The following is a 14,365-nucleotide window of genomic DNA, read 5'->3' on the forward strand; positions in this document are numbered from 1 at the left end:
GCTAGCTAACTAGCTTAGCTCATGTTACTGTTAGTGTATGTCAGGGTGGTGGGTGGGTAGCTAGCTAGCTAGCATAGCTCTATTCTTGTGTTGCTTAAATGTTGGTGCTTAAGTTCAACATCTAAGGGATGCACTTTTTCACCACATAATCTCAATGGATGGAGGGTCATGTCTTTGGGTCACTGGCTTAGCAGTAGGCAGGTGTTTAGTCATGTTAGTAGTCGATCCTCCTTTCTTTGCATGAAAACTGAAACTGAAACTAGCACGAGTGAAATTTGTTTTATAGGAACCGATCATCAAAATCAAACATTTTAAATGTTAACGATTCCTTTAGAATCACAATTTTGGCACAGATTTTCAGTGCCAAACCCTAATTATAAAGTGTTCATTATTTATTTATTATTTATACTGATGTTCTGAAAGCACTACTACAGAATAAAGCTGGTTAATACGGGTGCTGATGTTCTGAGAACACTACTAGAGAATAAAGCACCTTAATACGCCTGCTGATGTTCTGAGAACACTACTAGAGAATAAAGCTGGTTAATACGGCTGCTGATGTTCTGAGAACACTACTACACAATAAAGCTGGTTAATAAGCCTGCTGATGTTCTGAGAACACTACTACAGAATAAAGCTGGTACGGCTGCTGATGTTCTGAGAACACTACTAGAGAATAAAGCACCTTAATACGCCTGCTGATGTTCTGAGAACACTACTAGAGAATAAAGCTGGTTAATACGGCTGATGATGTTCTGAGAACACTACTACACAATAAAGCTGGTTAATAAGCCTGCTGATGATCTGAGAACACTACTACAGAATAAAGCTGGTACGGCTGCTGATGTTCTGAGAACACTACTACACAATAAAGCTGGTTAATACGCCTGCTGATGTTCTGAGAACACTACTACACAATAAAGCTGGTTAATACGGCTGCTGATGTTCTGAGAACACTACTACACAATAAAGCTGGTTAATACGGCTGCTGATGTTCTGAGAACACTACTACAGAATAAAGCTGGTTAATACGGCTGCTGATGTTCTGAGAACACTACTACACAATAAAGCTGGTTAATACGACTGCTGATGTTCTGAGAACACTACTATAGAATAAAGCTGGTTAATAATACGGGTGATGCTGCTGCTTCACTGCAACATGGCAGCCTCAGTTTCACTCACTCCCATTTTGTTGTTGTGTTTTTGCCAGAGCAAGACCTCTCGTATAACAATAGGCCTCTCTACGGTGGTCTGACTCAGGGAGCCGAGGGGTTTTTAGCTCAGTAAGTAATTGGTCTCGCCAGAGTGCACATCTATGTTGTGCCGTTCACAGCCTCATTAACAACTGTGAGGAGCCATCTGTGGCCCGACTGCTAATCTGTGTGAAAACATGTCTTGGACTGGCAGCTCTATGTGTGTGCTGTGTTGTGCTGCATGGCAGTGTCCTGTCGTGAAGGGGCTCTCACTCTGATGTGTGGTTTGGCTTGGCTTGGCTTGGTTTGGTTTGGTTTGGTTTGGTTTGGTTTGGTTTGTCTATAGGTGTATTCTTCTGTCCCTTCATCTTCCTGTGTGTGTGTGTGTGTGTGTGTGTGTGTGTGTGTGTGTGTGTGTGTGTGTGTGTGTGTGTGTGTGTGTGTGTGTGTGTGTGTGTGTGTATACATATTATATATATATGTGTGTGTACTGTACACACACACACACCACACACACACACACACACACACACACACACAACACACACACATATATATAATATGTGTATATATTATATGTATATAATTATATACATTATTACATTATTATTACATTATTATATGTTCAATTAACTTGCATGGTATATTAAAATGGTGTTTGTTGATGGTGGGATGCATCTTGGGGATATGATTTGGTCAGATGCGAGTTTAGTGTGAAACAGGAAGATAAATCATTAGATGGAATGGAATGGTTTGAACCAAATATCAAACTGGAAATCAGACTTTGTCTCATGTATTCTGGCAGCTAGATGGCAGCAGAAACACCAAGACTGAATGAATGAAAACTTTATTTAACAGATTGCAGAATGGGTACAATACAGTACGGCTCAATACATACAATTGTTAAGGGGATGCAGACCAGAGAAAGACGTTTGTCTTGTTTACATCAGGGTCCCCCATTTTCAATTCATGAAGACATAGCTGATCGTCCAAGAACACTCTTTGATTTCCACATAAACGTTTCTTAAATGTTAAATAAACATATGAATTACTTATGATTAACCATAACAATCATATATTGATTGATTGACGTTTATTTCAAATATGCAACAACAACAACCAAAGTACAGATATCGCCTTAAGCCATTCAAATATGTAAATGTATACAAATAAAATAAAAAGTCTAACTACATTTTTAGATATAGTCTACCAACCAGGCATATAGTGGAGGCTAAAGCCACCTAAACTCAGTTTAATATGATAAACATATAAACAATGTGGTAATGTCAGATTGAAAAGACGGATAATTGTGGCTGTTACAGCATTGTGGCTATTACAAATGTAGGGATTTTATAGGGATTTATATACGGTAACAGCTTGAGAAACCTCAACGATTAAAGAATTATCACTATAAAAAGTCATATTATAGTCATCCATGTATTTCTAACGTTACAGCATCCTCACTGTAATTGTCTATTTTCAGCCACAAATGGTCCTACATTCTTCTGATAAGGACCTTCAAAGTCTCCTGAAAAGTGTTCTTGTAATCAAAAGCAAGCTGTCTAGAAATATATTATTATTGTAGTTGTGTTTTTATACATTTTACTGGCTATAATCTAATACAAAAAGAGAGGGGGGAGATTAATTTAAGTTACGAAATTGACTTGTCAAAATGGTAAATAATATCTATGACCTTCAAGCCTCCAAAATGCTTACTTGACTCTGGTGTGGCTAGCTTCCTCTGTACCACATTTTAATGGTCAGAGGCACATTTGTATTACTAGCAATCTGTTTCATAACATAAATGACACTGCAAGTTAGAAAATCCTTGTTAAATCCTAGTTTCTAAACTATTCTAAACTATTAATGCTTTAAGCCATCCATCATGAAATTGCATCGTGAGCTTGTGTGATTTAAGCACACAGTACATTGTAGTAAGAATATCTGACATTCAGAATTAATTTCAACACAAAACTGGCGCAAGTGATATTGGTTCCATATTGTTTGGAAACTATTTTGTCTAAAATTCTCTCTCTCTCCCTCTCCCTCTCTCTCTCTCTCTCTCTCTCTCTCCCCCTCTCTCTCTCTCTCTCTCTCTCTCTCTCTCTCTCTCTCTCCCTCTCTCTCTCTCCCTCTCCCCCCCTCTCTCTCTCTCTCTCTCTCTCTCTCTCTCTCTCTCTCTCTCTCTCTCTCTCTCTCTCTCTCTCTCTCTCTCTCTCTCTCTCTCTCTCTCTCTCTCTCCTCTCTCTCTCTCTCTCTCTCTCTCTCTCTCTCTCTCTCTCCCTCTCTCTCTCTCTCTCTCTCTCTAGCTATGAGGTCCTCAAGCTGTGGACACTTCTGGCTTCCTATTCCCGTTCAGAAGAAGAGAGAAGGATTAGAGGAAGAAGAGGAGAGTGTGCACCTGGACTATTCCGGCTTCCATGCCAGGATGCGAGGAAGAGGAGAATAGTAGAAAAGCCCTGTAAACGTGGACCTGGCTTCGGAACGCTAACACTCTACTAGCTGAGGCTCACAGCCCTTAAACATGTTCTTATGGCATTTCATCGACCATATTTACACGGCAGCCATTTCCACCCTGTTCCAAGACACAAGAGCAAAATGTCCGCCGTGTGAATATGGTATATTGTAAAATGGACATTGATACCTAGTACTAAACACTGTCACGAGGGTACGTCTTGCTTTGTACATTTTGTTTTGATGAACTAGATATACTTCAATGTTTATATTGTAGATGAGATTTTTGTTATGTATTTTACAAGAAAACAAACAAAATGGAGAAGCACACAGTGGACAGTTTCCCTGACAAACTGCCAGATATTGTGTCGATAAACCACCAGCAACATTGTCACGTCTTTGTTCTTTTATTGTTGCCAGTCTTGTGTATTGTAAGTCTGTACAGAGTATTAAAAACATTTTACACTACATTTTGTTGCTGTAAAAAAAAAATCGTTGCCACTGGTAAATTTGAAATATATTTTTTTCTGCTATGACAAATAGCGACCTGGTAGATAGAACCCTGCTTCACGAATAGATTAGATTCTATTAGATTCTAATTTGTTGTTATTATACAGCACAAGTATAGCACAATGAAAAGTTTGGCATCCAACCAGAGTGGAAATGTAAAGTAAAGTGAAATAGTAATATACAATGTATAGGTGATTAAACTGGGTATAAAATATATAAATTAGCACTACTGAGTGTAGTGCTAATCAGATGTATGTACAGAGTAATATTCATATGTACAGTGATACAGGTGTAAAGACAACAGAAATCTGTTGTTTTCTGCTATGAAAAAAAACATTGTAGTCTACAAAAGGCATCGGCAATAATTAAGTCAATCCAAGTGATACTACATAATACTACAACTCCCACAACAATTCGGAAAAGTGGATTACCGGCCAGATCCTGGTAGTGGTGCTGTCTCGAGAATGGAGTACTCCTTGTTTTCAGACCGGGTGTTAATTTTTTTCATTCAGGCCTACTTTTTCTGTTAGCGTGAAGCTATGCCTTCATCAGATCGCATGGAATATAGCATCAGCCAATGGACATATCGATCTACCAGATGGCAATCAATAACTGGGAAATCCTTTTTGGGATCCAACCGGCCACAGGTAAGAACGATTTCACGTAGATTTCATGCTGATCAGGCCTTGTTAGCATAGCCAACCAGCCGATGAATGAATGAAAACTTTATTTAACAGATTGCAGAATGGGTACAATACAGTACGGCTCAATACACACAATTGTTAAGGGGATGCAGACCAGAGAAAGACGTTTGTCTTGTTTACATCAGGGTCCCTCATTTTCAATTTATAGTGACATTTATGACATACACAACATACATGACATCATGACACATCAGTGTATGATGCTACAATAACGAATGCCATTATTGGTAATCAATAATCAGAAACTACGTCTCCCCCCCTTTCATGCATTCATGGTGGAACATGATACCGATCATATGCATTTTGATTTTAAACATATTCATCATCACGCTATAAAATGGGAACGTATTGATGAAAAAATTATTTAGTGTGATGATTTTTGGCTGGTGAAAATGCTGAGTGGCTAGTGACTTTGGAAAACCCGGTGGCCCACCCCAAAAGCGTGAGACCCCTCCGCCAATGCTTTGATCTATTCCGTTATCTCCCCCCAGAGATGAACGAGAATTCATCGAGACTAACCCAGTACACAGGCGCCGGGGAGACAACCCCCAAAGAGGTTGATCCCTCAATCCAGGCAACAGGCCAGAAGGACTCGACCTGTGCCTGGAGCACTGCGGACTAGACAGGCGCCTAAGGGGTCTGCTGAAAACAGCCGCCGGAGGAAACAGCCGCCGGCGGAAGGGGCGTTCGGTATGCTGTGCACCATGTCGCAGCCTCCACAAAAAAAACCCACCCTCTAGAGGGGCCGAGGCAGAGAAGGCTGACATGATTGGCAGACGCCATGAAAGGTGCGGGGGCACACTCACAGGCAGACGGGGTCAAGCCCGGCCTAACCCGAGAGTCGACTCCACTACCAACACACCTGGAAACCAACCACCACCTAACAGGAGGCGGTTGTTCCTATAACCCCCCTAAGAAAAAACTCCAAAACACAACTGCGGGTATACACCGACTATACAGCAGTACGAGTGTCTCAGTTCTCAAGAAGGGGTTAACCCAGGCCAACAGGTCGACGAGTCCGGACCGGGGCCCCGGCGGACCGGGACGTATACAGGGATGCCAGAGGGGCACGAAACCCACCTCGACAGCCCCCTCCCAGCCCCGCCAAGCAGGAGAAGAGAGGGGCGAAAAAAAAGAATGGAGAAGGACCAGGCTCCTTTAGCACAGCGCAAGGTACAACACAATATGGACCAAGCAATAGTGAAGGATATAACGCAGTGATATAACCACGAACACCTCCATAACATCAACCCCTGCAACGCCCGGGCCAACCCGGCATTTTCCCCCCGAAAAAGCACAAGTCCTTCAGGGTACCAGAACAGCAGATCTGCGCCCCGGCGGACAACGGGTTAACTGACCTGGTCCGGCGCAACCAGAACCAGTCCTGTGTCCTAATCACGGCACCATCCCCAGTCCTAAGAGGGGGGTAGGTACGCGTGTCGATCTAAAATATCACAGAGGGGGCGCCACCAAGACGGTCAGAACATAAACGCACCGCGCCCGGTGGCCCACCCCAAAAGCGTGAGACCCCTCCGCCAATGCTTCAATTATAATCTATTCCGTTATCTCCCCCCAGAGATGAACAAGAATTCATCGAGACTAACCCAGTACACAGGCGTTCGGAAGAGACAAACTCCATCCCAGTTGCCCCATGAAAACGCTGTTACAATGAAATGAGCAACCAAGGCGCGCAAGCCCACGCGTGATTCCACACAGAAGCACCCAGGGCCAGCGCTATGTACACGTCGAGACCCAAAACTGTAACGTTCTGGGTTCTCGGGTCTGGTTGACCTGAGATCCCGGCTACCATTCTGTCACTCACCTGTCACTTTACCTCTTTGATTGTATTATTGTTTGTCACCTGGGATTGGCTGTCACTCTGTGGAACGTGTGGAATGTCTGGTATGCTGACCTTTAAATAACTCTTGTCTTCTCTGTTCCTCGTCGGCTCTTCACACTCTCAGAACCAGTATGTGGCGGTACCAAGAACAAGTGCTGCTGTTACTTGTACTCTCTTCGATTGTTCTCTATTATTTAGTATTCTTGTTTACCTGGCTGCTCTATAGTGTGTTCCTGAATGAAGAGGATACACGTATTGTGAAGAGCAAAACCTACTCTCCGTCTCCTTATTGCCACCACTATTGGAACTCCACTCTCTTACCTGGCACCGTCGTAACACAAAACATATCAATGGTAATTCTAACAAGAACCCAGATAACGTTCCCTCCAAGCCGCCTGGGAGAGCGGCAGGAAGCCGGCCAAGAGACACAGATATGGGTCCCATATGACGCGTCTGAGGGAAAAACACCCCTGTCAAACGAACCTAAACTAACGTTACAACTAACCTAAAGTTAGTTTAGGTTTGTGTTAACGTTAGATAATGTACAAAATAAACGTTTTCCGCTGCTATAAATGTCGCACTTTTATTTTGAAAACCCCAGAAAGGAAGTCATTATATTTGCTTTACACATCCTGTTCTGCGTTAGCTCCGGTTAGCTCAGAGCGTGCAGCAGTTAGTAGTATATTATAGAGCTGCCGCGATTACCGCATTACCGCGGTATCGCTGTTACATCACGGCCACCGCAGAGTAGGCTGAATACCGCGTCACAGCTGTTTTTTATAATAATAATAATAAATTACCCTCCTCTCGTTGGGCTTGCGGCTCTGCAGATATACCCTACTCCCCTATCGAGGTTCCAAGCGACCCTATTGAGTACCAGAAAAGTCACGTGAAACATTGCAGACCACTGATTGGTCAGAAGAGAGACGCGTCACACGTTGTAGCGTCATGCAGTGTGTTACCACCAATCGGCAAGCGCGTATTAGGTTTTTACTTCCTGAATGTCAGCTCATCACAACACGGCTAATAACGTTAGCTTTAACTCTCCGCCGGAGTGGACTATCATCGCTCCTCAGGAGTACTAAACGAGACATAATGATTTTACTGTCTGCAACGAATGTTATAATAAAAGCCCTTCGTTCTATACACTTGTCTGATTGAAAACTTTATTAACAGACCGCAGAATGGGACAACTCAGCACGCTCTGAGCAAAGAAAGGAACTGAGATATAATATGGTCCGGTAAATACGCTGATGTTATTGAACGTATAACTATATAATGTTAATGCCACAAAACGAATGCCTTTATTATAAAGTAGTAACTTTATAGTAATAATAATAAGAAAGGGTCGGGGGGGTTAGGGGTAACCACCCCTGCCCGCGACACCGAGTGAACTGCGCACGACCAGAGGGGAAACTTCGAATCCGTGTTTCACTTTCAATAACTAATGCGTGCTTGCCGAATCCCAAACAATATTCATGCTGCAAAGTAATCCTCTAAAGATAGACATTTAGACTAGAGGCAGGCTATATGCTATAAAGAGTAGACTACTACTAAAAAAAAAATGCATTCAAATTTTTTTTTTTTTTGTAATAACCGCGGCGGTAGGAAATATTTTGCAAATGTGTGCGTGCGGTAAGGAAAACATCAATACCGCGGCAGCTCTAGTATATTATCAATACCAGCCATTGGATTACTGTTTTCTAAATTGGGGAGGCTTTTAATCGTCAAGGTAAGAGGATTTTAAGTCATGGTATCCATAAACTTCAATCGGTTCAGATCCTTTGAAGGAATGAGAATATCAACAAACCTGTAGGGAACGTCAGGGTACTGTCCCGCCTCACTTCCAGTGATGAAGCTAAGCTATGCTAACGGAGCGTCTGTTCCCTAAGCTAAATGCACGCACAGAGACAAAAAAGGTATGTATCTTCTTGTCTAACTCCAGGGAAGATGTTAAATAAGCTAATTTCCCAAAATGTTGGAGTTATCCTTTAAGAGGAGGGAAGACCTTTTTTAAAAAAGACAGCCCTCAGCAGGGAATCAAACAGAACAGTAACCCAGCATCGTAGCATAGCGTTAGCCGCGCGCTCCAGGATAACCGGGAAAACGACAACGTTTACCCAGATATCCTGCCCCTTGCGCCAATACACAACTCGGTTGTCTCACGGGACAACGAGCAGCATCACTAACGCCAGCATTGTTATGCCTAGTGGCGCAGACCCTACCTGGGCGCGACCTAGCCACGACAGCTAGCCGCCGCGCGACATCCCTCGATCGGCTGTCAGAAGACGAGGAAACCCCAGGACAGGGCCGATGCGCCGTTGGAACGTGCCGAGAAGAGTCCAGGGGCTGGCAAATCTCCGGCGAAAACCCAACATTGTTCAATTTCTCTCTGCATTTCATAACAGCTAGTTCATGGAATGCACTGCACGTCCATGATGGAAAACGAAAAAGAGGAAGGGCGAGTGTGACCATGCCCGGTGTCTTATTGGGGGATACTGGGGCGGGGCCTGGTCAAGTGCATGGGTGCATTGTTTTCGTTAATGAAGTACAGTAGGTACTGGAGATGAGGTATATCTCAATATGGCGAAAGAGCGAGACGCGATTGGCTAGTACGAATATATAACATTTCCTTGGTAGAGGGTATGAACATTTCCTTGATAGAGGATATGAACATTTCCTTGGTAGAGGGTATGAACATTTCCTTGGTAGAGGGTATGAACATTTCCTTGGTAGACGATATGAACATTTCTTTGGTAGAGGGTATGAACATTTCCTTGGTAGAGGGTATGAACATTTCCTTGGTAGAGGGTATGAACATTTCCTTGGTAGAGGGTATGAACATTTCCTTGGTAGAGGGTATGAACATTTCCTTGGTAGAGGATATGAACATTTCTTTGGTAGAGGGTATGAACATTTCCTTGGTAGAGGGTATGAACATTTCCTTGGTAGAGGGTATGAACATTTCTTGAAGGAAAAGCCAAGACACTCAACTTTTACTGAAAAAAATATAAAATGCCGTTATTTCATAGTTTTAAAACCAATGGAGTCTTCTTTGTCGGGAGGTTGAACTGTGATGGGTAGTCTGAATGACGGAGCCTCTCTTTATAGAACCAGAAGCAGAGCATCATGGAGAGTAGCACCTCCTGCCCCAGCATGCACAGCTCCAGAACCACCATCTTTTGGAAACACACGTCAGCTGTCATCTAATGTTCAATATGGCTGTCACCATATGCACAATATCCTATTTTATATGAACAGGACTGTGTACAGAGTTTTTTGATGGATATCCCCATTTTATGTGGGATTATGGTCAAATAAAATCTATATGCAAAAAAAAAGAAAACACCAAAAGACAAGAGGGAATTCTCTGTATTGAGATATTCACACGGCGGCCAGGAATCCCAACCTGAGCATGCCATAAGAGCATAAATGGCCACTGTGTGAATATGGTCAATGGAAGCTGAAGGAGGCAGTATATCAGATACAGGTTGTATCACACACAAGTCAGCAGGTCGCCTCTAATTTCTCTTCCATGCAAAAATAATACAGTTTTACATTAACACTTTAAATAGAACAGAATTATTCTTATAAAGACATGCCTTTGTCAACTTACCAGGTCAACATGCCAGGGACTAGTCCCAGACCCTCAGTCTGGTCCCAGACCCTCAGTTTTTCAAACACTAACCGACCCTCATAGCCCACAGACACAACTTAAAAAAACAAAAAAAAGCATGCATGCATGCAACAGACATAGCAGCAGCCTAATTCTGATTATCATTCAGTTAGAAGCAAATTAATGATGGTGGTGGAGGTGAATATGATATTATGAAGTCACACCATGTCATATGTATGCCCATTTCAAGTCTGGAGAGTGCCCTGCTCGGGGAAATAAGACTTTACAGTATTTATTCAGCATTGATAAGCCAAATCTCCATTCTGCAGCTGGATATCTGCCCACTAGCTACTGCCACACGGGGGAGATAGAGGCTCACAGGTATACTAGCAATGATATTGTACCTTGTATATATACCCTCTTTGATACTACTAGCCCAATCGTGGAGGGTGACTTTTCATTCGTAGACATTTTATTAGTGACAAGTGCTACTGCTCATGCTCACATATTGTAGGCTCGCCTATTAGCAAGTTCCCTTTAGTTCTTCGTGATCTACAGCCACAGGGGTTATAGATTTACCCCTTTTGCGGGAAATACTTACACTTATTCATTGATCAATATCTGGCAATGTCATGTCACCACCATAGACTTGACCAAAGGCATGATGACCCACCATACATACATACCACCCGCCCTACGCGCGGATAGGCTGCTGCGCCAATCAACACCGAGAGTGCACGGGTTCCCCAAAACGTCTCCGCCCACTGTTAACCCTCCGCTGTCCACTCGTCGGCAGCGACAGGAGCACCAGCAGCACGTCGCATCATCATCACATGTCCCTCTCATCACGCCTACATAGTTCACCGTGCTGTTTTATATTTTTGGGACATCAAGACGAGTCTTGTTGTTTTGTTCCTGTCCGTTCTCACCCAAAGGAGCGCTTGCTCTGTCCCATGGATCGCTTTCTATAATAATGTCGTGCTAAAAAAGAGGAGGTGCACTCCTCTCTTGTCCAGCTATGGCGTCCGTGTACAGCGGATCCCATACCCTGAGCAAAGATGATGTACATTACCGAATGCATTTCCGAATGATCAACGAGCAGCAAGTTGAAGATATCACCATAGACTTTTTCTATAAGCCTCATACGATAACGCTGTTAACATGTACAGTGCTCAGCCTGATGTATTTCGCCTTCACAAGGTAAGTCTTGTAAGGCTAACGGTTAGCTAGGTTCGCTAGCCCCGCGCTGAGCTATAGATGATGCTGTGCGACAACAACACAGCTCGCAGTGCAGCCAGGTAACCGTTAGGTGGTTCTCATCAATTACCCCCCCCCCTTGCTTGGAGCGAGCATTCTAGTTCAAATGAAGCAACGTAAGTGTATGTAGTTATGATGAATTGAAAATGGGGGACCCTGATGTTTCTCGTCTTTCTCTGGTCTGCATTCCCTTAACAATTGTATGTGTGAGCTGTACTGTACCCATTCTGCAATCTCTTAATACAATTTTCAATCATCAATCAATCAATATATCACACTACAACCTGTATATACTCTCTTTTTTAGACTCTTTTTGTATCACAAACAGTACTGTATTTGTAAATCTGGTATGTCATAAATGTATAGATGTAGTAGCAGTACTGTCTATCTTGTTATGATGAATTGAAAATGGGGGACCCTGATGTAAACAAGACGAAAGTCTTTCTCTGGTCTGCGTCCCCTTAACAATTGTGTGTATTGAGCCGTACTGTATTGTAACTCATTCTGCAATCTGTTGATACATTTTTCAATCAATCAATCAAGCCCGATAGCTGACAAATTGTGTCACCAGTGAATGTATGCCGCTTGTTATTATTCCCTAGATTGATTCACAGGTCAAATGATGTGTAATTCAGTAATGGTGTCACCTCCTGACATTTGCTGCAATGTAACGTCAGCTAGCATTATGCTAGACCCAAGAATATGCAAAATGATAAATGCAGTTAGTGAACAATGCATTAGCTCTGCTGAATATGGTACCTTTTCATTTTTCATGGGAGACTCAGCCCTTTGTTGTCTTACTTGTACATCTCTAGAATTACATTTCTAGGCTCATCTCGTTACTATCAATATCCATTTAGAAGCCTGTTGTACTTGTATGAACCCTTCCATTGTGCTTCACACCCCCCACCCACCCTTGGCTTTATCAAGAATCAGTATGCAGTGTAATTATGTTTTGTCACTTGTTTGACTTGTTCTGTGTGGTAAATCCATTACGTTGCGGAGAGAGGACATGGAGCGATAAAACAAGCATTGTTTTTTTTTAATCTGTGTTTTTATATTCTTGTCTAGCTGTCTTCCTAATTCACACGTTCTATATCTGATTGGATGCTTGTCGTAACATTTACTCTTCTAGGGACGATGGGAATCCTGACAGTAACCTCTGGGTGGGTCTTATCCTGGTTATTTCATTCTTCCTGGTCATCAGTGTCCTGGCCTTTCCCAATGGTGAGGACAATGGCATGCTTAGGCTAAGAATCTTGTGTTGTTGTGGCAGTATTAAGCAGTTGGGAGAGATGATACACGTTTTTGTTTTCGTTGCATGGTGATTCTTCATTGCATGGTGTTGTATCATTGCTATATCCGTGTTATTTAAGCCTAGTTTAAAGGGGGCACTTCACAGAAAAACAATGCCGATTTTTATTTTGCACATAATCCCACACACATCCAAAAACTCTAAACAGCCTTGTACACATTAATTTGGCTTGACAGTTATTGAGAGTAAATGAGTTTGAATATGGGCACCAGTGTGATGTCATCGGGGACATTGAAACCTGTGTTGTGTTAATTACAGCTCAATGGAATGATAAGGTAGCAGTCCCTATGATACAAGGTATTGCTATTTTTTTCATCTACACCATTTCATGGAACACAACACAAGGATTCAATGTCCCCGATGACATCACCGGTGGCCATATTCAAATACATTTACTCTCAATAACTTGTCAAAAACTAAATTAATGTGTACAAATATTTTTGGGTGGTGAAATGCCCCTTTAAATAGTAGTATAGAACAAGTGTTGTGTAGTTAAATGGTAGTATTCCATCACTGTTGCATAGCTTGTGTTATACAGTTAAATGGTAGTATTCCATCATTGTCATACAGCCCTTTGTTATATACTTCTATTAGTATTCTATTGTTGATATATAATATGTGATTTATATAGTTAACTTAAATGGTAACATTCTCTTGCTCCTTGTGGACTTCATTTCTGATTCAGCGCTCCTTACACACCTCTCCCTAGGTCCGTTCACCAGGCCCCACCCGGCCATATGGCGTATGGTTTTTGGTGAGTGTCACTGTAAAGACTTCTCGAGGCAACCTTTCGTATTTTGAACCTCCGGTTATCAAGGCTTCCTCACATCAATCTCTTCTCTCTCTCTCTCTCTCTCTCTCTCTCTCTCTCTCCTCTGCCAAGGTCTGAGTGTGCTCTACTTCCTGTTCCTGGTCCTCGTCATCTTCCTGAACTGGGGGCAGGTCAAGGACCTCATGTACTGGTTGGACCCCAATCTGCGCTACGCCAAGAGGGAGGCGGACGTCATGGTGAGTGGTGAGACAGAATTCGGTGATCCAGCACTGCTCGGACGCAGAACTATAACTTTAGTTTGTAGGTTTTCAGAGGAACAGTGTTTTAAAAACCTTTTATTTATCTAAAGACATGCGTTAGAGTGTTGTGTGTACATTCTAGGGCTGACGCTAATGGCGCGCATACCAGCGAGGCTAACTGCCTAAGAAAACACTGAAGGCACTGAAGGAGGATTTCACCCGTCTAATGAACACACTAGACTAGACAAATATCAAGATGTATCCATCAGTGGACCAATTGCATGCTTTTGTAGAGGGCAAGGAGCCTTCAGTCGACTCCTTCAGACATTAAGCACCCCCCACAGCCCAAATGAAATGGGATGATACATCTTTTTATTGATATTTTTCTTTTGCATTCAGGGGGATAGTCGACTACCAGTCGACTTATCTGCAAATTTCGACCAATCAAAGTCGACTATCCAAATC

General features: G+C 42.6%; 2 protein-coding genes across 5 annotated transcripts in view; both read left to right on the forward strand.

Moving 5' to 3' along the window:
* Nucleotides 1-4,089, forward strand: part of plekhg4b (pleckstrin homology domain containing, family G (with RhoGef domain) member 4B) — a 73,306-nt gene extending 69,217 nt beyond the window's left edge. Inside the window, exons 23-24 of one of the 2 annotated variants that reach the window (XM_084336226.1) lie at nt 1,211-1,283; nt 3,503-4,089. In XM_084336226.1, coding sequence (XP_084192352.1) covers nt 1,211-1,255 — 45 coding nt within the window. In that variant the 3' untranslated portion in view covers nt 1,256-1,283; nt 3,503-4,089. The remainder of the gene's footprint in view (nt 1-1,210; nt 1,284-3,502) is intronic. The other variant, XM_084336227.1, reaches the window with a different exon arrangement.
* A 7,029-nt stretch (nt 4,090-11,118) lies between these two features.
* Nucleotides 11,119-14,365, forward strand: part of ptdss1a (phosphatidylserine synthase 1a) — a 20,975-nt gene continuing 17,728 nt past the window's right edge. For 2 of the 3 annotated variants that reach the window (XM_084335821.1, XM_084335822.1), the window contains exons 1-4: nt 11,119-11,517; nt 12,710-12,801; nt 13,575-13,643; nt 13,773-13,897. In XM_084335821.1, coding sequence (XP_084191947.1) covers nt 11,336-11,517; nt 12,710-12,801; nt 13,575-13,643; nt 13,773-13,897 — 468 coding nt within the window. In that variant the 5' untranslated portion in view covers nt 11,119-11,335. The remainder of the gene's footprint in view (nt 11,518-12,709; nt 12,802-13,574; nt 13,644-13,772; nt 13,898-14,365) is intronic. The other variant, XM_084335823.1, reaches the window with a different exon arrangement.

The sequence above is a fragment of the Notolepis coatsorum genome (assembly GCF_963971535.1).
Source record: "Notolepis coatsorum genome assembly, chromosome: 19".
In the NCBI taxonomy this organism is placed as follows: domain Eukaryota; kingdom Metazoa; phylum Chordata; class Actinopteri; order Aulopiformes; family Paralepididae; genus Notolepis; species Notolepis coatsorum.